At 44.4% G+C, this 26,619-nt stretch overlaps 7 protein-coding genes across 7 annotated transcripts in view; 5 read left to right on the top strand and 2 right to left on the bottom strand.

Moving 5' to 3' along the window:
• Positions 1-1,849, top strand: part of C922_02086 (hypothetical protein) — a gene marked incomplete at both ends in the record, with an annotated part of 5,869 nt that extends 4,020 nt beyond the window's left edge. The window contains 5 exons of the mRNA XM_008817685.1: positions 6-563; positions 701-907; positions 1,136-1,224; positions 1,415-1,514; positions 1,655-1,849. Coding sequence (XP_008815907.1) covers positions 6-563; positions 701-907; positions 1,136-1,224; positions 1,415-1,514; positions 1,655-1,849 — 1,149 coding nt within the window. The remainder of the gene's footprint in view (positions 1-5; positions 564-700; positions 908-1,135; positions 1,225-1,414; positions 1,515-1,654) is intronic.
• Positions 1,850-2,421: 572 nt separating this feature from the next.
• On the bottom strand, positions 2,422-4,816 carry C922_02085 (hypothetical protein; the record flags this gene model as incomplete). The annotated part of the gene is made up of 2 exons (XM_008817684.1): positions 2,422-2,765; positions 2,947-4,816. The coding sequence occupies 2 exons, from the start codon at positions 4,814-4,816 to the stop codon at positions 2,422-2,424; spliced, it is 2,214 nt and encodes a 737-aa protein (XP_008815906.1).
• Positions 4,817-5,788: 972 nt separating this feature from the next.
• On the top strand, positions 5,789-8,455 carry C922_02084 (hypothetical protein; the record flags this gene model as incomplete). Its single annotated transcript, XM_008817683.1, has 1 exon — positions 5,789-8,455. One exon carries the CDS (start codon positions 5,789-5,791, stop codon positions 8,453-8,455), a length of 2,667 nt encoding a protein of 888 aa, XP_008815905.1.
• A 363-nt stretch (positions 8,456-8,818) lies between these two features.
• Positions 8,819-10,213, bottom strand: C922_02083 (serine/threonine protein kinase; the record flags this gene model as incomplete). Its single annotated transcript, XM_008817682.1, has 4 exons — positions 8,819-8,906; positions 9,033-9,081; positions 9,235-9,773; positions 9,909-10,213. The coding sequence occupies 4 exons, from the start codon at positions 10,211-10,213 to the stop codon at positions 8,819-8,821; spliced, it is 981 nt and encodes a 326-aa protein (XP_008815904.1).
• Positions 10,214-12,644: 2,431 nt separating this feature from the next.
• C922_02082 (hypothetical protein) lies at positions 12,645-16,061 on the top strand (the record flags this gene model as incomplete). The annotated part of the gene is made up of 1 exon (XM_008817681.1): positions 12,645-16,061. One exon carries the CDS (start codon positions 12,645-12,647, stop codon positions 16,059-16,061), a length of 3,417 nt encoding a protein of 1,138 aa, XP_008815903.1.
• Positions 16,062-17,765: 1,704 nt separating this feature from the next.
• C922_02081 (UDP-N-acetylglucosamine-dolichyl-phosphate N-acetylglucosaminephosphotransferase) lies at positions 17,766-20,071 on the top strand (the record flags this gene model as incomplete). Its single annotated transcript, XM_008817680.1, has 7 exons — positions 17,766-18,000; positions 18,263-18,393; positions 18,618-18,668; positions 18,805-18,865; positions 18,997-19,161; positions 19,278-19,345; positions 19,571-20,071. 7 exons carry the CDS (start codon positions 17,766-17,768, stop codon positions 20,069-20,071), a joined length of 1,212 nt encoding a protein of 403 aa, XP_008815902.1.
• A 1,549-nt stretch (positions 20,072-21,620) lies between these two features.
• On the top strand, positions 21,621-26,444 carry C922_02080 (hypothetical protein; the record flags this gene model as incomplete). Its single annotated transcript, XM_008817679.1, has 1 exon — positions 21,621-26,444. The coding sequence occupies one exon, from the start codon at positions 21,621-21,623 to the stop codon at positions 26,442-26,444; it is 4,824 nt and encodes a 1,607-aa protein (XP_008815901.1).
• Positions 26,445-26,619: the final 175 nt, after the last annotated feature.

Below are 26,619 nucleotides of genomic sequence, written 5' to 3'. Positions count from 1 at the left end.
AGAAGGAAAAAAGTAACTTCGCACAAAAGGTACATTCACTGGAAGAAGCCTTCCAAAACACATACAACGAACTGGAGGAAGAGAAAAACTCTCTAAAGGAAGAGCTCCATGATGTCAAAGTCACAAATGAAGACTTAAAAAAAAAAGCGCAAAATCTTCTCAACGTCAATGAGGTGCTAATCAAAGAAATGAAAACTTACAATGAAGAGAAAGATAAATTCATTAAAGGGTTGAAGAACATCAAACTGGCTTACCTCAAGATAAGAAAAGAAAACGAGGAGCTAAAGAAGGACGCTTTTGCATATATTAAAAAGGACGTGGAGGAAAACTACGTCCCCCTCTCTGCACACAACCAGCTTTTACACGAACAGAAGAGTTTGGTTGAGGAGAAAGACACTCTTCAGGAGAAGCTCAAGGAAAATGAGACCCTCATCGCAAAGCTGCATAAGGATAAAGAAGACTTGGGCGAAAGTTTGACCAGACTTTCCAAGGAGAACGAGGAGCTCAAAACGAACATCCGAGTCAAGAATAAGATTACGGAGGATATCACGGCCAACGTGGAGGTTAGTGCATGGAAGGAGCGAACGATCCGATAACCGGACAAGCGGATAAGCGAACGAACAGACATCCGAACGAACGACCAAATGACTGCTTTGTGCGCTACACGACTCCCCTCACCCCGCAAACCCAACTCTCGCAGAAACTAAAAACTGACCTCACCAGCAAGGACGAAGAAGTGAAGAAAAAAGTGCTCGAAGTTAAGAAAATGGAGCGCGACTATAAGAAGCTCCTGGACGATTACAAAAATGAAAAAAAAAGTTTAATTTCAAAATACGAAAACGAGCTGGACGACTACCTGCGAAAGTGTGAATTGGCCCACGCCAAATATAAGAAGTGCGAGGAAGAGGTGAGAAGCACTCACAAGGAGCACGCACGCCCGATTCATCCTTCCGTGTGCTGAAGTACACTGTTTAAAATGAATGCACAATTGGGTGTTTCCCCTCCCCCCCTGCGTGTCACTCTGCAGCGATGCACATTTCGCAGAAATGTATAACACCTTTCTGGGTTGGCATTTCTGTGAAAACACAGCCCTTCCGATGTTACCTCCCTTTTTTTTTTCTTTACCCCGTTGCAGATCAAGGAACTGAAAAATAAACTGAAGGTGAAGGATGATGTGATAGAATACACACACAAAGAAATTGAAAACATTAAGGAGTCCTTCTGGTACTTTGGAAAAAAAGAAAAATAAATAATAAAAAAAAGAATGAAAAATAATGAAAGAAGGAATGAAAAAAATAATGAAAAACAATAAAAAAAAGAATGAAAAAATAAAGGTCCCTTTGGAAAACAGGCTGCCGATTGGACTAAGTCTAGCCCGGACTGATCTTCCACTGTTTCTATTTCCCCCCCGCAGCAACGAATACGAATGTAAAATTAAGGATGTCGTGGAAGAGAAGGACAAGGAAGTGTACGCCATACAGAGAAGATGCAAGGAGCTGCACGAGGACAACAACGTGGGTTTCTTTTTTTTTGCGTGCGGCATGTTCGGTTCTGCGGACATACATAAATGTGTACCCGTATTCACGCTTGCACGAATGCACCCTCGTGGGAATTTCTTCACCCCCGACGCGCCCCATCGATCCTCCCCCTGTAGATAAACAAAAACGAAATCGCCAAGCTAAACAAACTGCTGGAAGATGCAAATAAGAAAATAAAGAAGAGAGACATGGAAATGTACATACTGCTGGAAGAAAACAAAAAGCAGAAGGAGAAGGCAGCCAAAAAAATGAACAAAGTGAACGAGCTGCTGAACAACCTGCAGAAGGAGTACACGGATAGTATTCCGTGACGCGGAAGCGCAGCACTGGGGGAGCTGTTTCTTTTGGCCCCATAATTTTGCCCCACTATTTGGTCCCATTATTTGTGCCCACTATTTGTGCCTCATTTTTTTTTTTTGGTTAGCCCTTTGCGTGTAGGGGAATACAGGGGCCTGCTTGAATGCCGCAAGTGGTCCCCTCATGTATCCCCGTCGAATGATCAAGGTTGAAAATTCGTTGCCCCTAAAAATTGCACCTTTGCGGCGCTTCATTCTGTCCCCCGTTTGTCGCTGGTTTGCCCCTCATTTGTCACTCAATTTCCATCCCCTTTGTCACTTTTTTTGCATCCCCTTTGTCACTCGTCTTTTGTCTTTCCTTTTCCCCGCTCTGCATTTCCAAAGTCCTCGCGCACACGGGGAGCACTTCCCCCTTGTTTCGTTTGCTCATTTGTTCAATGGGGGCCATGGTAGAGGCATGGTAGGTACATGCTTATGTTCACACACGTGCCGCTACCCAACGGAGTGGTTATTCTTTTTCCGAATTGGGGAGTTTCCACCGGGGCGGAAAAATATCTGCAACGATGGCGGCGAACGCATCCCTTTCACTAGTCCTCATCGGAGGATGTCAAAACGTCATTTGGTGTAAAGAACTTGACATTTTTTAAAGCGTGTTCATCACTTTTGGATGGCGAGGACATTTTTTTAAAGGCAAAGTCAGTCAACATGGATTTGTTATCCCCCAGATGTTTTGCCCTCTTCTGCGACACATCAAAGATAGAGTCATTCATTTTTCTTTTCACTTTTTTCATTTGGACATCATTATGGAGGTTATTGCTGCGAATAAAGTCTTCCAGCACTTGATGCACTTTTTCCTTTTTGTTATTTAAGTGTCTGTAAATGAGGAAGGCAATTCTTTTTTCGGATGGTTGTATGAACGTTATGGCTTGTCCTGCGCAAAAGAAAAGAAAAAAAAAGAAATGTGCAGGTGAAAAGGGGCTGTTTTGTGTGTGTGCCATTTTCGCTAGCTGCGCCAAAGTACGCCCTGAAGCAGTGGATGACGGAACCGATGAAGTGGTGAAGCGGCGAAGCGCATGACTGCTCTGCTGTTTCCATTCCGTTGCTCTCCTCACCCCGGTTGTTCATCCGGGAACACCTGCCTATCCTGTGCAAGTAGACGAAGATGTCGCTGGGGCAGTCGTAGTTGATGACGAAGTTCAAGTCAATGACGTCGATGCCACGCGCCATGAGATCCGTGCTGACCAAAACCTGCGTTTTCTTTTTCTTCAGACAATCCAATTTGTACAGCCTCTCCGTCTGGTCTATGTCTCCATAAATGTAGTCAAACGATACGTGCCTGAGGGATATTTCCCTTTTCAATTTTTCATATAAAGTCATCACATTCTTTTTGCTATTGCAAAAAATAAATCCTTGGCCACTTGGTGCGCAGGCATGCACACAATTGAGCAGATAGTCGTACTTAGCATGGTCCTCTAGGATGTAAAATTTTTTATCGATTAAGGCGTTGTTCTCGCCCACCTTGATGATGATGCATTTTTTATTTAAGTACGTCTTTGCCAGTTCACATGATTCCTCAGAAAAGGTGGAAGAGAAAAATCCCTTCATCGCGTCTGCCCTTATATTTCGAAGTACAGACGTGACGGAGTGGACAAACTGCTTCGAAAAAAGTCGGTCAAATTCGTCCAAAATCACATACTTTATCTTCGTAAGGCAGAGATACTTTTTATTAATAAAATTGATTAACGTTTTTACATTTGCAATTATGATGTCCACTCCTCGATGAATGTCGTCATATGCATTTTTGTAATTTATTCCGTTGAATAGGAGACATGATTTTAATTTGTTCAAACAAAGTTTGTTAATTTGGTCATATATTTGGACACACAATTCTCTCGTCGGGGTTAGTATCAGCGCATGGGATGAGGCGTTGCCTTTACCTTGTTTGGAAGGGAATGATGGTGGTACTACACCGGATGACGATGTCACTGTGTGTTCCTCTTCCGGAGGGTCACTTTCTTTATGGAAATTTTTCCTTCTGTTTTGTCTTTCAACTTGTTTGTAGTTTCCCAAGTGGATAATCAAAGATATGATGAAGGAGAGGGTTTTTCCTGAACCGGTTCTGCTACTGGCGATAAAATCTCGACCACTTAAAAAGGTAGGAATGACAATGCTTTGAATGGGGGACAAGATGCTTATTGACAAATTGTACATATTCTCCAACACCTCCTTATCTATTACATTTTTTAATTGCAGAAAGGAGAAAAGCGGTTTGGGAACGCTGAATCCGATTGTTGTGATATTATTTTTTTTCTTGTACTCGACACTTTCTTCCAAGGTAAAATCGGTGATGCTGTCATCTGTAACAAAGATGTCTTTAGTGAAGTGGTCCAGCTGCACCTCATCGTAGTTGATATCATTTTCGATTATTTCGTTTTCCCTGTTGCTGTCTCTTCCGTTTTGGAAGAAGTCATCCCCGTCATCTTGAGAATCATCGCTCAGCATGTTCTTGCTGTGGGTTCCTTTTCCTCCGTGCGATTCTGCGCGCCGCTTCTCGTTTGCCAACTCTTCATTTTTTTTTTCCAAAAATTCGTAAATATCCGCTGTGGCGTCGTTGTCATCCAGACTATCGTCATCAGCGTGTCCACCATCCTCTTCTGCAGGATCCTCCAAGGTATGCCCATTTTTGCTTTCCCCATGAGCTTTGTTTTCCCTGACAAAGTAGGTTCTTACACGGTTTGGGGTGCTTCCCCTAGAGGGTTCCTTCTCCATACGTGAAGAATTGCTGCCCTTGTTGGGCGACGACTTCGCCGTTGATTCTTCGGCGTCCTTTTCTCGTGATTTCGTCTTTTGCTTCTCCTCTTCCAGCACTTTATTTATTTCCATCATGAATTCGTCCAAAGGGTCGATCTCCTGGTCACCCGATTTTCCCTCCTTTGCTTCCTCGCATTGCTCCGGGGAGCCATCTTCACTAGGACCGCTCATAGGGCTGCTACGAGGGGAAGGGTCACAGTTTGGCGCTTCGGGAGAGTGTTTCTCTTCCTATGCGCCCGCCCGTCAAACGAAGGGAACATTAAAGCGGTAGGATAAAAGGAACCCCTGAATAAAAGCGTAAAAACAGAAAAACGACGCGCGAAGAGACTTAGAAGGGGGGCAGGAAGAAGAAAAAAAAAAACGAAAAAAAATTGGCGATTAAGATGCCAAACGGCGAAGTGGAAACGGCAGGCACGGAAGCGTTTTCAAGAAAAATGCGGGTCAACATGTGCATGCCGTCGGTGACGATTGTGCAGATAAAACATCGCTTAGGCACCTAGCAGCGCGCCAACGGGGAGATGTACAAAAAGAAAAAAGAAAGGCGTCGTGGAGGGGATTAAAAACGCATGCAGCCCGGGCGTCTGTTGACGCGAAGCAATATGGTCAAGATAGATTCACCGTGAAAGCGATAATATGGCGAAGATGCGTTGCGCCGCTTTGCGGATTCACCTGAACAATGTGCTTCTCGTTGACGGCCAAGTCTGACCCTGTAGGCGAGAGATCAGGGAAGGGCAGAGGGTGGAAATCTGTGCGCGCATGATCGAGTAGCGACAAGCAGTGTGCAGCTGAGAGATTGCGCTGTGATGGTTGGCATGCCGACCGTATTGTGCCAGTATGCCGTTGCTATTCTGAGTGTATTATGTGGATGTGCTTTGCGTACTCCATGGGTATGTTTTGCGTATTCTGAGGGTATGCCACGCCTTTTTTGCCTCCTACCCCCCCTCCGCGTGAATTTCTTTTCGGGGAACCCGCGGCTTCTCAAGGGGAGAGACGAATCTGTTGTTGTGTCCATCCCCCCTCCCCCCACGGTATCCCCGGTTCAGGGGGTCCGAAGTGGCAGGACTGATCCGCAGTAGTACGGCATATCGCGACACCGCTTATCGCCACACCGCTTATCTCCACACCGCTTCTCCCCCCGCCAGCATGCAGAACAGCGCGACGGGGATCAGGAAGATCCCGCCGTTTATGAAGGAGCTGGAGGAGGCGTACAACATATGTCACAGTGGAGGAAACGTCATCGAAAAGTGCTTCTTCGCCAAGGAGGTGAAGAGGAGCATAAACAAGCGGGAGGTGCACATGTACCAGCTGTGTATCATTCACTACCAGATCAGCAATAAGGAAAAGATTTACAAAATGTCATGCATCGAAGAGGATCTAGACATGAGCAACACCTTCTATGATGGGGAGTTAAAAATGTACATGTCGAAAGACGGCAGTGTAGGATGCTTATTTTGTAATGACGAGAAAAAAAGGAGAATCGATTTATTTAAAAATGAAACAAAAAACGGGAAATTCTACGTCACCTGTATGAACAACGTACCGATAGGTACAGACACACATAGGCGGTTCTTCATGCATGAATCGTTTTGCTCGTTCAATGCCAGCAAGACGCTGATGATTTACAGTGCCGAAAGTGATGACATGAAGTTGAAGAAGGAGAGTAGCTTTATGCAAAAGAGAGACCTCGAAATTTTAAAAAAAATTAACAATCAGATTTATACCGAAACGTTTGGAGAGCAGTTCGACTATTCCTTCTTCAATCTGTTTGTGTACAATTTGATGGACAATACGGTTAAGTACGTAACTGTGAAGGACGTGTCGGGGTGTTATTATAGTCCGCAGTTTATTGACGACACTTCTTTTGTGTGCCTCTCTTACCGGACCATTCCTTACCGACTAGGGATATATGCCTTTAATGTTAGACCCAACGATCTGTACCTGTGCACGCTGAACGACTCGGATGTAGAGCCCTGTGATGGGAGAGATGGGGGAAGAAAAGGGGGTGCAATTCCCGGTGGTGGAACTCCCGGTGGGGGCGGCCCTTGCCAGGCGAGTGAACGCAATCGGAAGAATCACATTCGGTGCGCCTATGCCAAATTGTCCGGAAAAAATTTCAAACATACAGCTTCGCCACTCGTAATTAGACACGACGATTCCTGCGTCTTTGTGGCCTGTCTGGTCGTTCTTGCTAAAAATGACGAGTCGAAGCAGCACTTAATGGAGTACAGCCTGGTACTGATAAAGCTGGTGAAGGAGGACGCCAACGCGCGGGCGAAGAGAAATCGGGGAAGCGTACCACAGGAGGAGAAGCACGAGGTGGAGGTGGAGAGCGGTTTCTACTCCAGTGAGGAGGACAGTGACGGGACGAATGAGTTGGAGCAGGCGGGCAATGCTACAACTGTAGCCACAACAGGGGGGGGGACGCCCAGCCATCCCGCCAGTACTGCTACCATTTCCCCGAGTCAAGATGACATATGCAACTATAAGAAGGCAGAAACCGATGTGATCATTCGAGAGGGCAGCTATACTCCATTTTTCCGTGGGCTGTACACGAACGAAATAAAGGGGTGCTGCTACCCATACCTCTTCCTAAACACAATCTTCTATTGCAGCAAGATTGCCATCGCTGTGCATATGTTTACGAAGAAGATACATCGAATTCTAATACATAACATTTACAGCCAAAATGATATGAACACAAGTATGGAAATTATGTGTATGAAGGAGAACAACCTGCTGGTGAGTATCCGAAATATGCTTCTTAACGACGTGCTGGTGTATTGCCTATTCAACGAATCGGACATAAGTGGAGACTACGTATATCTGACGAACGTACGCAGTTATAACTTAGACTTTACGGCGTACGAAACGATTAAGAAGAAGCAGACGAGCATCATTTATGCCAATGTAAACGACATGTCGGAGAAGCTGTTCTTGTTGTTGAGCCAAATGGAAACATCTCTATTCAATGAGAAGCATCCATATATTAGGAGAAAAGATGCGACTTTTAACATGCTATACGAGAGTGAATCCGAATTTCAATATGATGTGCAGAAGAGGGGACTACATATGCCAAACTTTAATCTGTTTAATGAGAAACATAAAAGGAACCTAATTTTGTACATCCATGGGGGACCCTACTCGATTTGTCTCAATGAGTACAGAAGTGTCTTCATTTTTTTTGCCGCCTGCGGATTTGACGTCCTTTGCGTTAACTACATTGGGTCGCTAGGATTCTCTGACAAACCGAATGTTCTAAATGGCCACGTAAATTCTATCGAAATTAAGGACATCATAGATACGTTTAAGAACTTCTACAATTATTTTGGCGACTATGAGAATGTCTATCTGTATGGTGGATCCTACGGTGGCTTCGCCTCGTGTGCAATTTTAACAAAGTCCAACCTGTTTAGAAGCTGCTGCGTGATTAATGGGATATACGAGTGGGTTCTTTCCGCTCACTCCAGTGATGTTCCTGATTATTTCTTAAACTTATGTTTGAACAAGCCTGCAGAATATGACTGCTTTTTTAGTAAGTGTGACTATTCCAGTATGTACGAGATGTCTCCGTTGCACTATGTGCAGAATATCTCCACGCCCATCTTGATTGTTGCGTCCAAGGATGACTTGCGTGTCTCCCACCACAACAGCCTCTGCCTCTACAAGCGCCTGCGCGCGCTTAAGAAGAAATGCAAGCTCTTCCTCTTCGACGACTGCACGCACTCGATTAAGAACAGGTCCTGCGAGGAGACCCTCCTCATGAATGTCATCCTCTGGTTTTACGACTACGACGATAGGAAGAAGCGATAGAGCGATAAAGCGGCATGCAGAAGTAGGGAGAGGCAGAATTGACATTTCCCCAGCTCCCCACTGCGAAATCTTCTCAATCTACTTAACACCATACACGCCCGAAACCTAACCCTAAACCCGCTTCTAACCCGGGACAGAGTTCTCACCCTTTGGAAGTCCACAAAATGGGGGAGCGACCCATTTGACAGCTTCCCCTTTGCGAGGAACCTAGCGCGTTTACTAAAAAGTTTTCAAAAAAAAAAAAAACTCCTCTACACTAATGCCGCCAATGCAAAGGTGTACCCATCAACCCGTGTGTACCGCTTCGCGAGAAACGCGTGTGACGCCCCCGCTGCTGCGTCGACGGTCGGACAGGAAGCCCCGTCACCAGCCCTTATTCCACTCATCCTCGTAGTCCTTCTCTGTTTTGAGGATCCCGTTTTCTAGTGAGTAGATTAGTTCTCGGGCCGCCCTAAAGGGAAGAAAAAAGAAATCACGTACATATAGTTATTATATACATATATATATATCGACATATATATACGTATATACGCATATATGCACGTATGTTATTCTGTGCCGCGGAGGGCGAATATACTTGCGCGCCTCCTTCTCGACAATGTTGTGCTGGGGGAGATTGTCCCGATCTGCAGCGGGGGAAAGAAGAAAAAGGAAAACACATATATATATAAGTAAGCATATCTGGGTGTAGATATGTCGGTGTACATAGATCGGTGCACATGCGTGGGTGTATATATGGCTGCTCCCGCGGAGGAGGCTTGACAAACCGCCAAGCTAACCCCGTATCCATGGATGCTGCGCGAGCTCGTCAAGAGATGGGCGCAAGTCGTAATCCTTCTCCAGGCACTGCCGTAGGAAGTCCAAAATGGGACTCCCCAGTTTGCTATACTGATTTTTCAAATGGGCCAAGGGAACTTCCTCGTGTGCAATATTTGAATATGTTTGCAAAGCGTCTTTCGTAAAGAATGGAAACGAACCGGTCAACATAAAGTAGAGAAGGAGACCAATGTACCACGTGTTATTCTTGTCGTGATTTAATTTTTTGATTTCTTGTGGGGATCTAATGAAAAATAATCCATACAGGTCTCCATTATAGTCTATGTTGTCATACTTCTTATTTTTGCTTAAGAGGCTGACTCTCACTTCGTCCCTTTTTTGGTCCTTAAAGTAGATACAGTAGCCATTTAAATTTCCGTGGTGAATATTTTGTTCCTCCAGGAAGGACATGGCGATTATGATTTGGAAGAACCACTCCCCGAGGAGGCGCTCGCTGATGATGCTGTCGTCGTTCAGGAGGCTGTCTGTCATGAATCCGCCGCTGTGGAGGGGAGGCGCAGATGTGAGTTGAAGTAGTAGTGGAAGCGGTAGTAAAACTGGTAGTCAACGCGGTAATCAACGCGGTAGCGGGGCAAAAGTGAGAACCGCCTCTCACATGTTGACTACCCCTACTTACCTGCAGCGCTCCATGACGACGTGCACACTGTGCGCGTCCTCGTACATATTATAAACCTTAAGCAAGTAAGGCGGTATGCTGCTTGTGCCGTCATAAGTGAGCATCCTCAGCTTTGATAGATGGTCGAACGTGGCTCCGTACAAGACGTCTTTACGCATCTTGCGGACGATTCTCCTCTCCCCCTTGCGCAAAAACTTGCAGGAGTATAACTCCAAGTCGTGTCTGACGTCGATCTTTGTATCCACTATGTAGCCATGGTGGAAATACTTGGTATGCTTTTCGTTCGAGGCGTAGAGGATTCCCATTGGGTGAACCGGGGGAAGTGGCACAAGATAGGTAGGAACTGCGTCGGCGCGAGGCAGAAGGTATGTCGAAGCTAGTTGGACGCGAAACGACTCGTTAAAGCGGGGAGGGGACGAACCGTGGTGCAAAAATTTAAAGCACAGAATCGGAAGGATACCAAAGTGACGATGATGTTAAATCAAAACGTGTTAGGAGATCCATCGATCGGTCCATGTACGGACGTTTACTTGCATGCATGCAATGGCGCGCGTCTTGGTGAACCCCTGGGGGAGGCGGAATGCCCAATCGGACCGCGACACAGGGGAAGTGCAGGACAAGGGTAAAACCAAACAGGTTGCGAAAATGATCTTATTGTCCAACTGATGTGGGTTATGAACGGGTAAATTAAAGCAGGAAAAAGGGAAGTAAAGAAAAAAAAAAAAAAAAAAAGACACTCATATTCTTTTGGAACCCCCCCATTGGATAACTTAAACCAGCCGGCGGAAAAGAAAAAAATTCCACTCGACTTGCCAATCGGGGAAAACTAAAAATGTGAATAATGTTTTTTTTTTCTTAAATGTATTTTTTATTTTTTCCTTTTTTGGACCATCTAATTTGCCTTTGCACTAGGCGAACGTAGTGTCCTTCACGATGGTCAAATGGGGGGCGCGCATCGATCGGGGTTATGCGCTGATTGGAGTTGCGTCCTGGTCGGAGTTGCCCACTGGTCGGAGTTGCCCACTGGTCGGAGTTGCCCACTGGTCGTAGTTGCTCACTGGTCGGAATTTCGCACTGGTCGAAGTTATGTTTACATGGCGATACCCACGGGGGCGCCGCCTCCAAACCGCGAATGACTCATGTGTGCGCTGCCCCCTTGGACAAAGTACATCACCCAGGAGCATAGACGCAGAGGAGCGAGTTGAAAATATATGCGTCGGGGGACTCGTCGCGCCTTCCCCGCCATTGCAGCTTCGGCGGAAAGGGGAAAAATCCAGATGCAGAAAAGTCCCACATGTATATATGCATGTAATATATATTACATATGTATGTACATGCAGAGTGTTATGTTCACGTAGCAAGGGTGACTCTTAAACATTACCGAGTACCATGTGCGCGTTTTCTGCTTTTATTTCTCCCTGTGGTGATAATTTCGTGTCCCTCTCCGCATAACCACTCCGCGTGCGCATACGCACCTCTCGATTTGACCTCTCCACAAGGTGGCTCGCGCTTTGCTTCTCGGTCGCTTTATGCGGATATTTCTCGAGGGTAACGTCGACAAGCCAACAGGTCGACACGCCTGTGTATGCGCAGTCGCGCCGCGGTTAAAAGTGGCCAGGAATGAGAAAAAAGACGAGTAATTTTTGGAAAAAAAAAAAAACAAACAAAGGAACTTCTCCCCCAAGAGGCCTGCCACAACGGTGTGTGCTTGATGATTCCCTCTTCTTTTCATTCGCTTTGCAAACCGTGGTGACTGGTATGTCCACCTGTTGCCATAACCAATTTGGCCAAGTGGCTAAGGTGTAGCAGCGAACGGTCTGAGGGGGACGTAGGCTAACTCTGCGCAAAGGAACAAGCATATGTGTGTGGACATGTGCATGCGCGCGCATACGCAGGTAAAAGTTCACTTGAGCGATGAAGAGGGGATATACTTCTTTTCCCCCCTATGAAGGCAAATCATTCCAAAGTTTAAGTCAATCGAAATGTCGTCTTGAAGGTTTTGCCGAAATGGGCAAATCGTTTTGTTGTGGTGTACACAGGAGGACACCTTCACGAAGTGAAAAAATAAAAAAAAAAAAAAAAAAAAATCATGTATTTTTAAACAAAAATTTTTTTCATCATAACTGTGTTGTGAGTGAACTCTTTTGGCATGTTTAGAAGCTTGTAGGACCTGCCAAGTTAGGAGGTTTTGTCCTGTACACCCAAGTACACATATCTTTTGTGTGCATTTGCACCTATTGTGGAATGCTTTTTCGTTTTATCGCTCCTTCATTGGTTTGTTCTCCCTTCTCCGTTGGAGGAGGTTACACGTGATTGAATAGTTCTCTGTGCCTTTGTGGTTTTCTTTTTTTCCAGTTGTTCTTGTTCCGTTCATGTGGCATCACCCGTAACATTAAAAAAAAATAAATAAAACAACCAGGTTGTAGGTAAAAAGAAGAAAGGGACATTTTTTACTTCACGGTGGGCTCCTGAAGCAGCAATTAAGCGGCACAACTGACCGAATGACGAAGCGGTGTGGTTGGACGTATGTGCATATCCTCACCTGAAGGGCATGTGTGGATAAATGCGAATGCCACGAGAAAGAAACATTTTTTCATAGAAATTGAGAAAAGCATACTGCTTCGAATGTGTGTCTCCCTTTTTTTTTTTTCACCGTCAAGTAAGGAGGTGCACAACTTGACGACTGCGCGAAAGAGGGAGAAAACACCACCTGAATAGATTAACACACGTAAAAGAATGATGAAAAAAAATTCAAAGGAGTTAAGAAATTCATCACAGAATTTGAGCTTGCTGAATGAGGAAGCGAACGAAGGAGGGGATGCAGCCGAGGTGGACGAGGACGACCATTTTCGGCTGGAAGCAACTGTTGACAACATGGCAAGGAAAAAGCTGGCCAAGTTAATCAGCTTGGATAGTGGGGCAGGGCTAGCCCAATTCAAAAGGTTCACCCGGTTGAAGACGTTTTGGAAGTCAGGGGGCGCTGCATATGAAGCGGCGTACCAGGTGGAAGGGAACACACAACAGGAAAAGGCGCAACCAACATGGCATGGGAAACCCCCGGAGCATTATCACCCAAATAAGGAGCCCAGTAGCAGCTACCTGAGCAAAAACAACGGAAAAGCAAGTTCAAAAGGAACGGAAAAGGGTAACCGCAGTCCAAAGCTGAGACGGAAATTTTGCGCGCTCCTACAAATGATAGGCAAGAAGAAAGACGCCATAAATTATGATGGCCACAGAAAAGGGGAGGTAACAACTTCGACGGGTTACACTCCTTTCGGTGGGAGCGGAATTTCCTTGACCAATTCAGGCGATGAGATAATATGTCCAAGAAGGATGAACGGCGGGTTGCCCTTTTTCACCACAGAAGGTTGCCAATCAGGGAGGAAGGGATGCCTATACAAGTGTAAAAATTGTGGGGGAAGTTTGAAGGAGGCGCAAGACAGAGCAGGCGCGAAAAAAGCACAAGGGGCAGATTTCGAAAAGTGCCAAAAGTACGAAACGTGCGATAAATGGGAAGAGGTGAAACGGCTCGCCGAAAGCGAAGCAGCCCGTGTCCACCGCTCCCATCGCGCTTTCTGTCGGGAGAGGAACGATGCGCCGTGTCTAGAGAACATAAAACAACTGCTTCATCTTTGCGATGAACAAATGAAGGATCTGGTGCAAATCTCCAACTTTGAGATAGACCTAGACATTAACTCCATTTATTTTCACTTTGTCGAGGAAAATAGCAACAGCTTTATATCCATATATAACATAAATCACAGTAAAAATATTTTCGACGTAAAGCAATTCAAAGGATATGCAAATGAAAAAATAACGACATATAAGCAGACTTCTTTTCTCAATTTGGGAACATACGTGTGTAACATATCTGTTCAGGAGAGTTGCTATTTTTATTATGATATATCTGGGGAATCTACCTCTTCCTTCTACTCCTCTGCTGCATCCCGCGATGGTATCTTCCTCAGGGGGGGAAAGAACAACCGTGAGGATACTCCCCCGGGGAGAAGTCACCACGGGGGAAGTCACGAGGCGAGGCTGAATGCAACTCACCGTAGTAATGTCTCCCATAAGAAGAGCAACTCCTATGGCTGCACAGAGTTAGACGGAGAAGTAGGGGATAACCATGTAATGGAAGAGCTGCACAGATTATACCCCACCAATGGGGGATCCTCAAATAGAGAACGTTTAGAGGACATCCCTGTCGATAATGGAAAGTGGGGGTCAAAATGGACGTGCGAGTCGAAATGCACGTGGGAGGACCCTACTGCGAATATGGAGGGACATCCCCTCGTGAGTAACCACACGGACGTTCATCAAAATGGTAAAGGTCCTCTCTGCAGAGGGGAAAGAGAAAAGGCAGACATCTTAAATGGTGCGAAAAGGGACCTGATTTTGCCTCCAATTGGAGATGGTGAAGAAAAGAAGGAAGAGACCACAAAATCGACGGAGTTACATTTTGATAATAAGTCGAAAAGTAACTCAAAGGGTGAAAACAGACTGGACGTAGAGGACCCCGCAAGTAAGGGATCCGCCAAGGGGGTCAGCGGTGGAGTGGACGTGGATAGCAGCAAAATGGACTCATTCAGCACGATTAATGCATCCTTCGCGGATGAGCATAGCCCCCCCATCCGCTGTGAAGAAACAGAAGCCGGCCCCCCAAGCGATGTCGTAGTCTTCCGTTCCGACCAGTCATGTGATTACCAAAAGTACTACGAATTTAAAGACAACCATTTGAGAGGAGGCAGATATATGTTGGAGCCTGGGAGAGTACACGAGGTAACGGACGAACGTGTGATCAGTGGGGAGAATGAAAACATGGGGCATCGGTCCAGAGGGGAAGCAAGCCAAGAGGAGGCACTCCGAAATAGGTCCACTATGAGCAGTAGCGATATGTGGAACCCGGACAGGGTGGAAACAACGGGAAGTCAACATTGGGAAGGCTCCTTTGAAAAAAACGGAGTAGGAAAAGGTGACCAAGGGAATGCCCCTATATGGCGAAGGAAGGGGATCCCCAGACAGCTTCTCCTGAAGTTGAGGAAAATGTGTGAGGGAAGAGCGACGGCCGGGGAAAATTGCACCAGGATAAATGTACACAGCCAAGGGAATAGCAAACGGGAAGAAAAAGACGAAAAAATAGAAAGTGCCCAATGGGATCACTCACGAGGAGGTCTAAATGCGCACATCCAGAAGGATATAAAAAAAGAAAATCAATTACTGACAAATGAATACATCGATAGCACCTTTGATGAAATATATTACATTCAAAGGATTAATGCAGATAACGATTCACTGTTCGTTTTTGTTAAAATTTATCAGATATATATTTTTTCGAAGAAATGGAATAGAAACGGCAGTGGTGGCAAGGGTAGTGCCAAGTGGACAAATCAAGGGGGGACCCTTTCTGATGAGTCCTCGCCGTGCCGCACGAACGTTTCTGTGTATGTGCTCATAATTTTAAAAAATAGCCTCCTTAAATATATCATAAAAAAAAAAATACTTAACGAAATTAGCAGCCGTGTAGACAAATGGAAAAAACACATCATCATAAAAGCTGAACATATTAAGGACGGTTCCCTGCCGTTGTGTATTCGAATGATTGAAAGAAATGACGATGTGGTTGATTACGTCATTAAAAATGTAGCTTACTTTTTCGATAATTATTTGCGAGATTTCTTCCACCTCCTTGTTGCACATATGAATGACTTTTTTGGCCCAGGTCAAAATAGGACGGTAGAAAATTATTTCCAACGGTCAAGTAAAAAAGTGTATCATTTTGTTCAGAAGAAGAAGGTTCACCTGCGCAACATGTATAATGATATTGTACGAAAAAATCAGGAGAAAAAAAAGAAAAAAAAAACAAGACAAAGGATCGAAGCCAACCAAAAAAAGGACCCAAAAAAGTACACATTTTTCACCTATCCGTTTAAAAGGAAGAACGAAAATAAAACGGGTGACTCTCCTCGTCAGGATGACTACTCATTGCGGAGTTCCATTTTTGAACCAGCCTTTTATTACATCACCTCAAATGAAGTGGCACACAATTACATAATTTATATGAACCATATTTATTTTAGAAGACTACTTTTGTTGTATCTTTTCGTTTTTGTAGTTTACTTGGTAGTGAGCCGTTGTCCAGTGGTTGCCCTGTAAAAGGGGGGTGTATGTGTGTGGGAAAAAGAGCTACTGAATGGTTCCCACGTGGAATAATCACGTAGCCACTTGGCACAAATGTTATAGCATAAACTGTAACATAGTCCCATCGCGCATAGAGACGATGCTATCCACACGTGTTATCGACATGTATAATGTTTGCTCATTTAGGAAATGTCAACAGTTGGGCTTCATTTATGAGCGATGGTACTACCTCTCCGTTTTTTTTTTTTTCTTCTTGTTATTTGTACAATTGATAATCTTTTGGCTAGCTCTTCCTTTTTTTTTTTTAAATCTATGCAGAATAAAAAAAAATTACATTGCTTCACATATTTTTGTGAACATTTATTTTTCTGTCGTTCCATTGTAATGATTTTTTTTTTTTTCCGTGTATAGGTGCTACAGTGTAATGTTTTGATAGTTGTGCATGAGGTGGGTTTTCCTTTACGCCGCTACACCTTTCAACAATTCTGTACAACATGTTCACGATTTTTTAGAACAAAGGAGAGCGTTGCTTTGTTGAGGGAGAAAATATTACCAGTAACGGTTGTTAGTACCACGTGACAGTGATGATCCTATCAGCGTCATTTGCGAAAATGAAATTGCCAGGTTGGGGACTGCTTTCCACTGGAAGGAAGGACAACGGGGGAAAGGCAAGCGCAGCTGCTGTGGAGCCAGCTTTGGTACTACTTTTTGGTCGAAATTCTGACGCGTACAGGAATTTGACTCGCACACGAATTTTACTCCTACACGAATTTGACTCGTTGCACAATTGCAGGCATTTTGTTGGTCCCCAACAGGTATAAAGCGATACCCACGGATTGTAGGAAAACCGCCACAAGGATTGCTACAAAAGGGTTGGGCTCTCTTAGGACGTGCTAATAAATAGAGAGTGCAAATTTTGTGATGTGCTATACAGAGGAGTAATTGAAAAGGTGCCCATTTGGTATCATACATTCTTTACCAATTTTATGGGGGCCTTTTTCCAAATAAGTAGAAAGCGTTTTTAAGGCGCACACGGTGTTGAACCTTTCCAAGAGAAATTAAACCTAGGACACTCTGCGAGGAGGCAACTGCTGCTTTGTTACAACTATGTAGGCGTGCGTACAGATTGCATCTCGCGGACCCTTAAAAATCTCCATACATGTTACTCTCACGAAGGATATGTCCTCTTGATTTCCCAAATGAAGGTATCATATATATAAAGCGTAAAAGGAACGAGCGAAGTAACCCCTGTGCATTCGTATACATCTGCAATTGCCCACGTATGAGTAAATTTTTTTGTACACCGAATTGGTCGACCGCAGGACACAATCACTCGTTGCACAAACGGATTGTAGAAAAAGATTTTCATCAGAAGAAAATAGTTTTCCAGAAAAGGGTTTCCCTCCCTTTTGCTTAGATTTAATTTACCCTTGTGCGCTACGAACTTTACAAGATCGCATACGCATGAACGATTTGTGGCTACATCGAGAGTAGAAAACGAGATGGTATAGAAGGAAGAAAGAATAAGCACGTACATTATTACCAATGACATAGTTGAACGGGCTCTCTTCAACTTACTTGGCAGTTCGTTGCCCCCCCTTCATCCCTTTACTTTTACAGAAAAAACCGTTATTTACATAGCACAAAAAAAAAAGGTTATTTCGCTGTATGCCATTTTTCCGGCCAGTGGAACCCTCTCTCCACATTTTCGTGTTAAAAATGAAGAGCAAATATACAACTACTGCCAAGCATAATACGGGGTACATATATAGGGAAAACATACCTGAACAGTTTTTATTTTTTTTTCTTAGTTTTTACCTATTAATTGTACTGTACGTGCTAAGGAACACACCCTATAAGAATATAATCCTTCTGTACATTGTGCCTTGTGTGTTGCTCTTTAAAGTTTCCTTTATATGTCTGCCCAGGTTTATACACTTTTTGCATGAGAAGGGTAGGCATACGTAGAGCGCTGTTCAGTTGCTCGCATAGGGTTGTGTGTGTTTGGGCGAGGACGAGAGGAGAGATATATCCCCGTTTCATTCATATGCGAGATAACTCCGCAGAGTTTCAGTCCAAAATTGCAATTTTATGTACCCATACCGTTACTGTTGCGCGTATGTCGCCCTTATGTATACACATTGGGAATAACGGAAACGGGAGATAAATAAAAAAAATGGCCCCCTCCCACCCATTTCCCCCCCTCATTTCTGCAGGATTATATGGTGTAGATTTGAACAAAATAAGCAAAGACAAAGTGGCAGAACCGATTGGCCTATTTCCGTCCATTCTGTACTTCATTTTTACACTCTTTTATCAGTTGTTATATTACGATGACCATAAAATTGTTAGCAGATAAGGGGAAAAGCAGTGAGCTGAGATTGCGCCATTGCACTCCAGCCTGGGTGACTGAGCGAGACTCCATCTCAAAAAAAAAAAAAAAAGTCAAATCACTATGGTGTTTGCAGCACGATGATGCGTGAAGATATGGAAACCAGGCTTCGAATGTTTCTTATGTGTAAATGCCTCTCATTTTTTTTTTCCCCCTGCCCCCCCTTGATGCATTCGCAGCTGCTGGAGTACAACGCCGGGTTGTTGTCCATAATTTTTATGACCTTTTTGGTAGGCGTACACATTTGTTCAAGTGTACACAATAAAACGCGAAATAGCAGAGCATTTTCCTGTCCATTATTACCCTCACACTTAACATTGCACTTTTGTTTTCCCCCCCATCCTCCTTTTGACAATTTTGATGAAGGGCTTCATAGACGACATTCTCGAATTGAAGTGGAGATACAAAGTGATTCTCCCATTTTTCGGTTCTATTCTATTATAAACAAAAAAGGGATTACAACCCCGCGGGTTCCCAATGTTGTATATATGTACAGTTTTTTTTTTTCTTCTTTCTCACTTTTTCATAATTTTTTTTTTTTTTTTTTTTACTTTTTAGCTAGCTTACCCCTGCTGTTGTCTTACTCCGGAAAGACGAATATCCGCATTCCAAGTTTTTTAAATTTCATATTTAAGGAAAGGATTATAGACATTGGCTTTTTCTACTATTTGTACATAATCCTATTGTGTGTTTTTTGTACCAATGCGATAAATTTATACGCAGGTAGGGGTGTTTTCATTTTTTGCGAGATTTGTTTATTTGGACAATGTGGGCTCTATTTGCTATGCCTTTTTCGATATTCATTTTTTTTTCTTTCTTTTTCTTTTTCTTTCCCAAAGGAATCAACGGATTGGAGATAGGCCAGAGCTTAATTATTGCCTTTTTCATTTCGATCCACAATTTGATAGTAATAATATTGCAAAATGCGGCGTGAGGCCGTTTGGCGTACGTGTGCGATTGTTTAACCCCCCGTGTGTTGAACTGCGCAGTTGTGAAGGCGCGTCTCATGTGTTGTCTAACGGCTCAGATGAGTGGATATGGATAAGCAGATTAGTACGAAGATAGTCATTCTCGTAATCATTCACGCAACCATTCACGAAATCATTCACATGTGTGTGTGCTCCCCGCACAGGAAATCACCTTAACCTTAGGAACCGGGGGAAGCAAAGGGATCATCGAGGGGGCACAAATTCTTAAACAGCATTTCCTGTCAATCATATTTATACTGCCATTTGTATCCATAAACCTGGTTACGTTTTCTTTTAATTTTTATCCATCCAAAGGATTTGTCGGCAACACGTTAACCTATTTTTGTGGCATTTTTTTAGCAGTTGTTTCGATATTTGGTCATTTCTCCAAAACATTGATATTATTTTTAATTCCGCAATTTTTGAATTTTTTCCTTTCGCTGCCACAATTGCTTAATTTTGTCCCATGCCCAAGACACAGATTGCCAGCTGTGAATCCCAGGACGAATAAATTAATCTATTCTCACAATTATACTCTCATAAATTTGATTTTGTATTTATTTGGGCCCCTCTCCGAGTTTCACTTAGGGGTACTGTTACTGGCCTTTCAGTTTGGGACGTGTTCCCTTGGTTTGTTTTTACGCTACTTTATCGACACGACGTAGTATGTGTGTGCGCGCAGGCACGGGCCTACTCAGTAGGTGTGCCTGTGTGGGAAGGCTTGTACGTGTCGTTCTGTACAGTTATGCGAAGCCTGTGTGTGGTTTTCTTTTTTTTTTTTTTTTTCCATTGCGCATAGGGCGAAATTGCCATCGTGTTGAAAACTGTACTTTGAACTGAGTGGAAGCTTCCTCTACCATTATGTTAAAATGGTTTGATGTTTGCGGGAATAGGGGGGAGTGGGGTGCCGACCCACATGAAATGCGTTGGATAGAGAATTTTCTTGGATGGGTATCCCGCCCTTTGCACAGATTTGAAGGGTTTGTTGGTCAATTTGTTGCCACGTAGCCTGGCCTCAGGTAGCACAAATTTTTCCATATGATTCAGCAGAACAATATTGAAATGTAGGATATGCCACTTGGATGTCCTGAACCGTGAGCACTTCCCACTTGGATGGGGAAGGTTCATTAAAAGGGTGTGGTCGCAATTTTCGTGTTAAGTGGGTTCGCTTGGAAGTAGCGCAATGCCGGAGGGCGCCTTCAACCGTTCGTTCGTTAATCCGACGATGGCTAACTCGCCCCTCTCACGTGCACAAAAGTACGTATACAAATGTGGAAAGCACATCTGGGCCTGAAGGAAAATTTGCACTGGGGAAAGGACGACGCTGGGGGTAGGTTGGAAAAATTGTCCCCTTTTGTGACTCACTCTTTGATGTGTCCCATTGCGTGAATTCTCACAGCAGGCCCAAGTGGCATTCATCTTTACACAAGAATCAGAATGCGTAGCTGTGTATACGCAAAAATGCATACGTCCGTAAACAGGCATAATAAATAAGAAGCTTTTCTTGTAGTGACAATTTGCACAATTTGAAATTAAATAAAATGGCACACCTGGCTGGCACGTTTGCACGAGATTAAATCTGAAGTGACCATAAACGAATACATTTTGGACCCCTAACGCGTCAAAAAGAAAAAGTTTTTTTGTTCATTTTGCGGCTCTTATTGTTGTTAAGTAGTTACCCGGCTATGTTGGCGGTATGCCAGTAGGCCATATACAACTCTGTATATGTAAGTGAATATACAAGTACGCCTTAATGTAAACGCGTATTTACGCATGCGAAAGTGGCGGTGTTTCTCCCCACAAGGCTCTTCCCCTCAAAGACGAATCAGCTACGCGCAATTCATGTCAGAAAGGGTTACAGGCCCATTTACACACCGGGTGGTGATGAATAGTAGGGTATGTTAGCCGTGCGGTGAAGTCCCCCCCTTTCCCGGGCAATTTTTAAAGCGGGTGCGGACGGCGGCAGTTGCTAAGATAGTTTCCTCTAGGGAGTTAAAAATAGAAAGAGGGGAAAAAGGAAGAAAAAGAGCGAAAAGAAAGCAAAAAACAAACGAAAAAAAAAACGAAAAAAAAAACGAAAAAAGAACGAGAAAAGAAACAAAAAGGAACACATGCAATTTTAACCTATACACATTTATGGAAGTTTTTGCAAAGGCGAACTTATTCTCTTTTCTTTTTTTTTTTTTTTCTTTCTCTTGTTGCTAAGCGCTCAGCATGATCGGCGATAACTTGACTGAGGACGAAAGCGACAACAGCCTTTTTGATGGAAGAATAAAATTCTTCAAGAGTGACGGAAGCAACTCGTTCCACAGCGTAGAACCGGTTGTCGCGAGTGATGACGAGGATGCGGAAGAGAAGCATGATGAAGATGAACCGGGATGGCCTGACGATCTGGAAGAAGCCGGGGGACACGGCACATGCACACCCCTGGGGGAAAAATTAAAAGAGGAGCAGCACCACTCCTCCCTAACGCGAACCACTACTGTAGATAATTATACGCCCAGCAGCAACCACCTTATGGAATATAAAAATATAATTCTTACGTTAAAAAAATTTAATGAGAGCGTCGACTCCGCATTTGATTGTAACATTGTCAACCTGTTTGTGGAGGAAGAGGGGAGGCAAAAAATCGTGGAAAAAAAAAGAAATCGGCTAAGGGAGGAAGTAGAAGCAGAGCCGCAGAAGGAACAGGTAAAAGGAGAGCCGAAAAACGACCAAGTAAAAGGAGAGCGACAAGAAGAACAGAAAAAAATAGCTAAACTGGGAAAAGAAAGAAAAAAAATATTAAATGCCCTACTACCACTTGAAAGTTGTAACGTTTCTGTAAAAGGGTGCAACAGTAGGGAGCAACGAATCGGGCAGCTGCCAAGAAACGACAGATCAGTTGGGGGTGTAGAGGAATTCGCCGGAGGGGTCGTACTACATAGGGCGCGGTGCGTAAGTCGACAGCGCCATCATGATTCGAATCGTAGCCTGGAAGAGGAAGAAGCGGAAGAAGCCCAAGAAGAAGCAGCGGCGGAAGTAGAAGCAGGGGCTGGAGTGGAAGTCAAGCCAGCGCGCAACTCGCTGCGTCGAAAGGGAGAGCACCTCGAGGGGAACGAGAGGGTACACATCCGTGTGCGCCATCTCGTAACCGGCAGCCATTTTATCCGAAAAGCTGCCACGTGTAAAGGGAGCAGTCCGTTGTGCACACAAGGCTTCAACTCCAGTACGTGCAGCATGACGAGCAACGCGGGTGGTAGTAGCACCGCGAAGTGGGGGATCGAACCGGTGGAGGAGGCGAGCGTTGAATTTGCCATAGAAGCGGTTGACCCATTTAGCAAACGTACAGGCGCAGATGATCGAGGGGAGGATAAAACGCCCTGCAGTGAAGACGCAGACCCACTCGAAGGGATGGATGGAAAAATCTCATCGGGGAAAAGAAAACTGGGTGACGACGAAGATGAGGAGTTAAACAGGCCCCTCTGCGGAAATGACGACGATGGGAAGGAAAAGAGTAGCCCAAATGCAAGGCCAAGTGGTAGTCCATATGGAACTCCCAAAGATCATGCCGAACGGAGGAGCATAAAGAGCAGTGCTCCATTTTTCCGGTCACCATCTTACCACGATATTTCGGATAACTACTCTGCGGTGTACTCAAGTAGAAAAAGCGCAGAGGGATGCTACACGTGGAGAGGAAAATCAGTCAAGTTAGAAGACAGCGCTGAACAGAGCGAAGCAGGGAGCACGCCATTTTGTGTACCTTCCAGTTTTGCAGATAAAAGGTTGGATGGGAAAGAGTTTCCCTTTTTGTGTTATTATGGATGCGGAGGGGATGCTTTGCAGCCCCGGTTGAGACAGAGAAAGTGGAGTGTCCAAAGTGGGAAAACCATGGAGAAGCGGATAACCATCCGGAGGAGGAGAAAAAGTGTGCCAAGTGAATACACATGCAGGAGGAGGGTTTCTTCCGGCACAGACATATCAAACATAGCCAACAAGAAAAACGAAGAAGTGGTGGAAGGACTGAATCCATATGATGTCGAAGGAACGAACCAGAGTGAAAATCCGTTTTACATTTGGAGTAACAAGCACTATCGTGGTGGCTGTTTTACTAACGAGGAGGTATTCCCAAAGTTTAAGCCGCTTAGTAATGGCATGGAAGAGACGCATAATGATGAGCTTCATTTTATCAACACATCAGTGAGGAAGTCAAACTGCGATTTTCACCGTGGAGCGTTAAGTAGAAATGTATACCTCTCCAAAAGTAGTGCAAAGAAGGAGGAATCCTATGTGGGTAAATCACAGGGGGGGGGGTTAAACCCCTGGGAGGACCCAAGGGAAGGCCAAGTTAAACGTGAATGTGGACACGATGGAGAAGTTTACACCAAAGAGGGAATAGGAAGAATTCCCTTTTTGTCACCCTCCGCAGGAATGTACAGCCGAGACACTGTGGAAAAGGATGATTTCATCGTTAGAGGCGGCTGCCCTCCGCTATTCCCCCCGTTTAAAGGCTTAAAGGTTAACTATGGCAGTTCGGGGGACTTGTCCTGGAGGGCCAGCGACGGGGGCGGACAGCATCGCCAAGGGGAGAAGCATCACCCACTGGAGAAGAATCCCCAACCGGTGGAGGCCGGCCAAGCGGAGCCCAGCAAGAGGTGGAGCGGCTTCCAGGCAGAGAAAGATATCTTCTTCGAAGCGATAAAAAACATCATACGGATCATGAAGGAAATCAAAAAGATAAAACTGAATTTGAAAATGGAAAGGAACTACTCTCTAGTTATTCAAGATAAAGAAAGAAAAAACGAATTGGTGAAGCTCATCGATTATTTATCATACCAAAAGGAGGTGAGGAAAAAATTGAAGAAGCATTACTTTGACAAGATAAATAAGGGATTGTTTACATTCCTTCTAAGGAGTAACCGTGCCAACTTCTTCTTTACAGAGGAGGAGGTCAAATTGCTCAAGCGATGGAACGAAATAAAGTACACAAAGATGAGTAGTAATTCGGGAGGGAACACCGAGGGGGAGGAGGGGGATGGCGGTAGGACGTGCTGCCCTGGGAAGAGTGATCGTTACGTGGAGGGGGGACTATCGGACAGGAGAAAAATCCTCCACCAGTTGAGGCATTTAAATAATGCCATTGGGCGGAAGGAGTACGCGGAGGAGGAAGCCAACGGAAGGGATAACGCCTTGTGGACGAATTGGGGTTACCCCCCCGGGGAAGCGCCCTGTCGTAGGCGCAGACAAAGGAAGAGCAATAATATGAAGGACTCCATCCGAAGGGGCTACCTGGCGAGTACCCCGTCGCGCATCATATCCTACGAATCATACTTCACACATTGCGAAAAGAACCAGAGAAACATATTTAACATTTTTTTATGTTTGAAAAATGTAAAAAAGAAATGCGTTTCGAAGAGGTTTAAAAGGAAGATAAAGAATGGGCAAATATATTTGTCGAAGATTTACCATCGTGGGAAGATGCTAAGCCATGTGAAGTACATTTTGGAGGAGGTGTTAAAAAGGAGACTCCCCGAGATTGTGTCCCTACACATTAATGATTGCTTCGTCGATGGTACAATTTCCTTTTTCATTTCGCTACTGATGCTTCTTTTTAAAAATGTGAATACGATTAAGGTGATTCGGTGTCACATTTATTATGCATATCTTAGCGTTTTTTTGTCATATCAGAAAAGGAACAAACTGAGAAGCATGCACTTTGTGTGCAACAGTATCTTTTGGACGAGACCTCCAGATTTTCGAAACTTACGCGGGAAGGTGCACTCCGCCAGGGAGCAGGACAGCTTCCTCCTCTACTTTAACACGAACTATGTGAGGAAGCGGAAGATGAAGATGGAAGGAAAGGGGGATCGAAGATCCAACCTGCGCGTGGACGCCACGAGGCAGCGCTGTCGACGCGAAGATTCGTTAGAAACTAGTTTGAAAAGTTGCCTCCGGGGAAGGGCCTCCCCCTCAAATGGTGCTGCCACCGGGGATTATAGAATAATAGTGAAAAGGAAGAAAAAAGTTGCCCTTTTTGGCGTGGACGAGTTTTATGACTGCTTCGTCTTGGGGAAGGAAGCAAACGTGAGGGGAGAAGCAGACGTGAGGGGCGAACCAACTGGGTTTGAGGAGCCAAATGAATTGAAAGAACCAAATCCGTCGAAGGAACCAAATGGGGTGGATAATCAAAGGATGACGCTAAACATCTCAGAGAACGCGCTAGACGACTCTGCGAACGCGATAAAGAGCCCAGCTCACGCGTACAACATCCACAGCGGCTCCGGGAGCGACGAAAACACGTCGGAAGATTCTCTAAAAGAGGAACTGCACGAGTGTCTGTGTACATTTCCGAGAAAAACAATACAGCAAGCGAATTTTTCCATGTTAAAAAAATTAAAGTTATGCTCAAATAAATTAAATGATGATGCGCTAATGTACATATGCACACTTATAAAAAAGGACAAGTTGAAAAATCTCAAAATTCTGGACTTACGGTGGAATAATTTTACCTACAGAAGCTTGTTAGCTCTGTCATTGGCATTAACAAACACGACTGTCAGTGAAGCATCAGAGAGGATACTCCGGAAAAAGAGAAAACTACACAAACTTCTCCTCTCCGGAAATAACATCAAAAGTCCCCTCTATTCTTCATTCCTCTCAAGTTTCTGTACATGCAATTTTATTGTCGTAAAAAAATTGGACTTCTCCATGAACGTAATAGACAATGATTCTTTCGCAATCACGTTGAAATATTTTAAGCACATTTTTCAGCTACAGAGAAAGAGGCCAGAAAAGAGACACAACATTGGGGACGTCTTCATAAATCTTGATCACAATAATTTGAAAGATTCTCCTTATATTAACAAATTGGCACAGCTTTTGAAGAAGTTTCCCTCAGGGGGAGAGAAGTCAAATGGGGAGACCCCCACACAGGGACGCAGCTCAATTGGTGAAGAATCTCGACAAGGAGTCCTCCTCAGTTTGCAATATAATAATATAAGAAGAGGCACCTTGGGTGAAGATCTCGGGCGAGGGTCTACGTCACGGATTAAGTTCTGACCAGAGGGAATAGATTATTCTTCATCGTTAGATCACTCCATGGAAGGGACATATAATCGTGTGTGAAAATATGCTTATAGAGTTATGCATACGTTGGTGCCCATCAGCGGGGGGGTATACCACGATGAAGTGAAAATCATACATTGTAGGGAAGATCACACTGAAGTGAAGTTAC

Source organism: Plasmodium inui (assembly GCF_000524495.1).
Source record: "Plasmodium inui San Antonio 1 unplaced genomic scaffold supercont1.7, whole genome shotgun sequence".
NCBI classification, from domain to species: Eukaryota; Apicomplexa; class Aconoidasida; order Haemosporida; family Plasmodiidae; genus Plasmodium; species Plasmodium inui.
The sequence above is the reverse complement of the archived record's forward strand: the minus strand, read 5'-3'. Positions and strand labels throughout refer to the sequence as shown.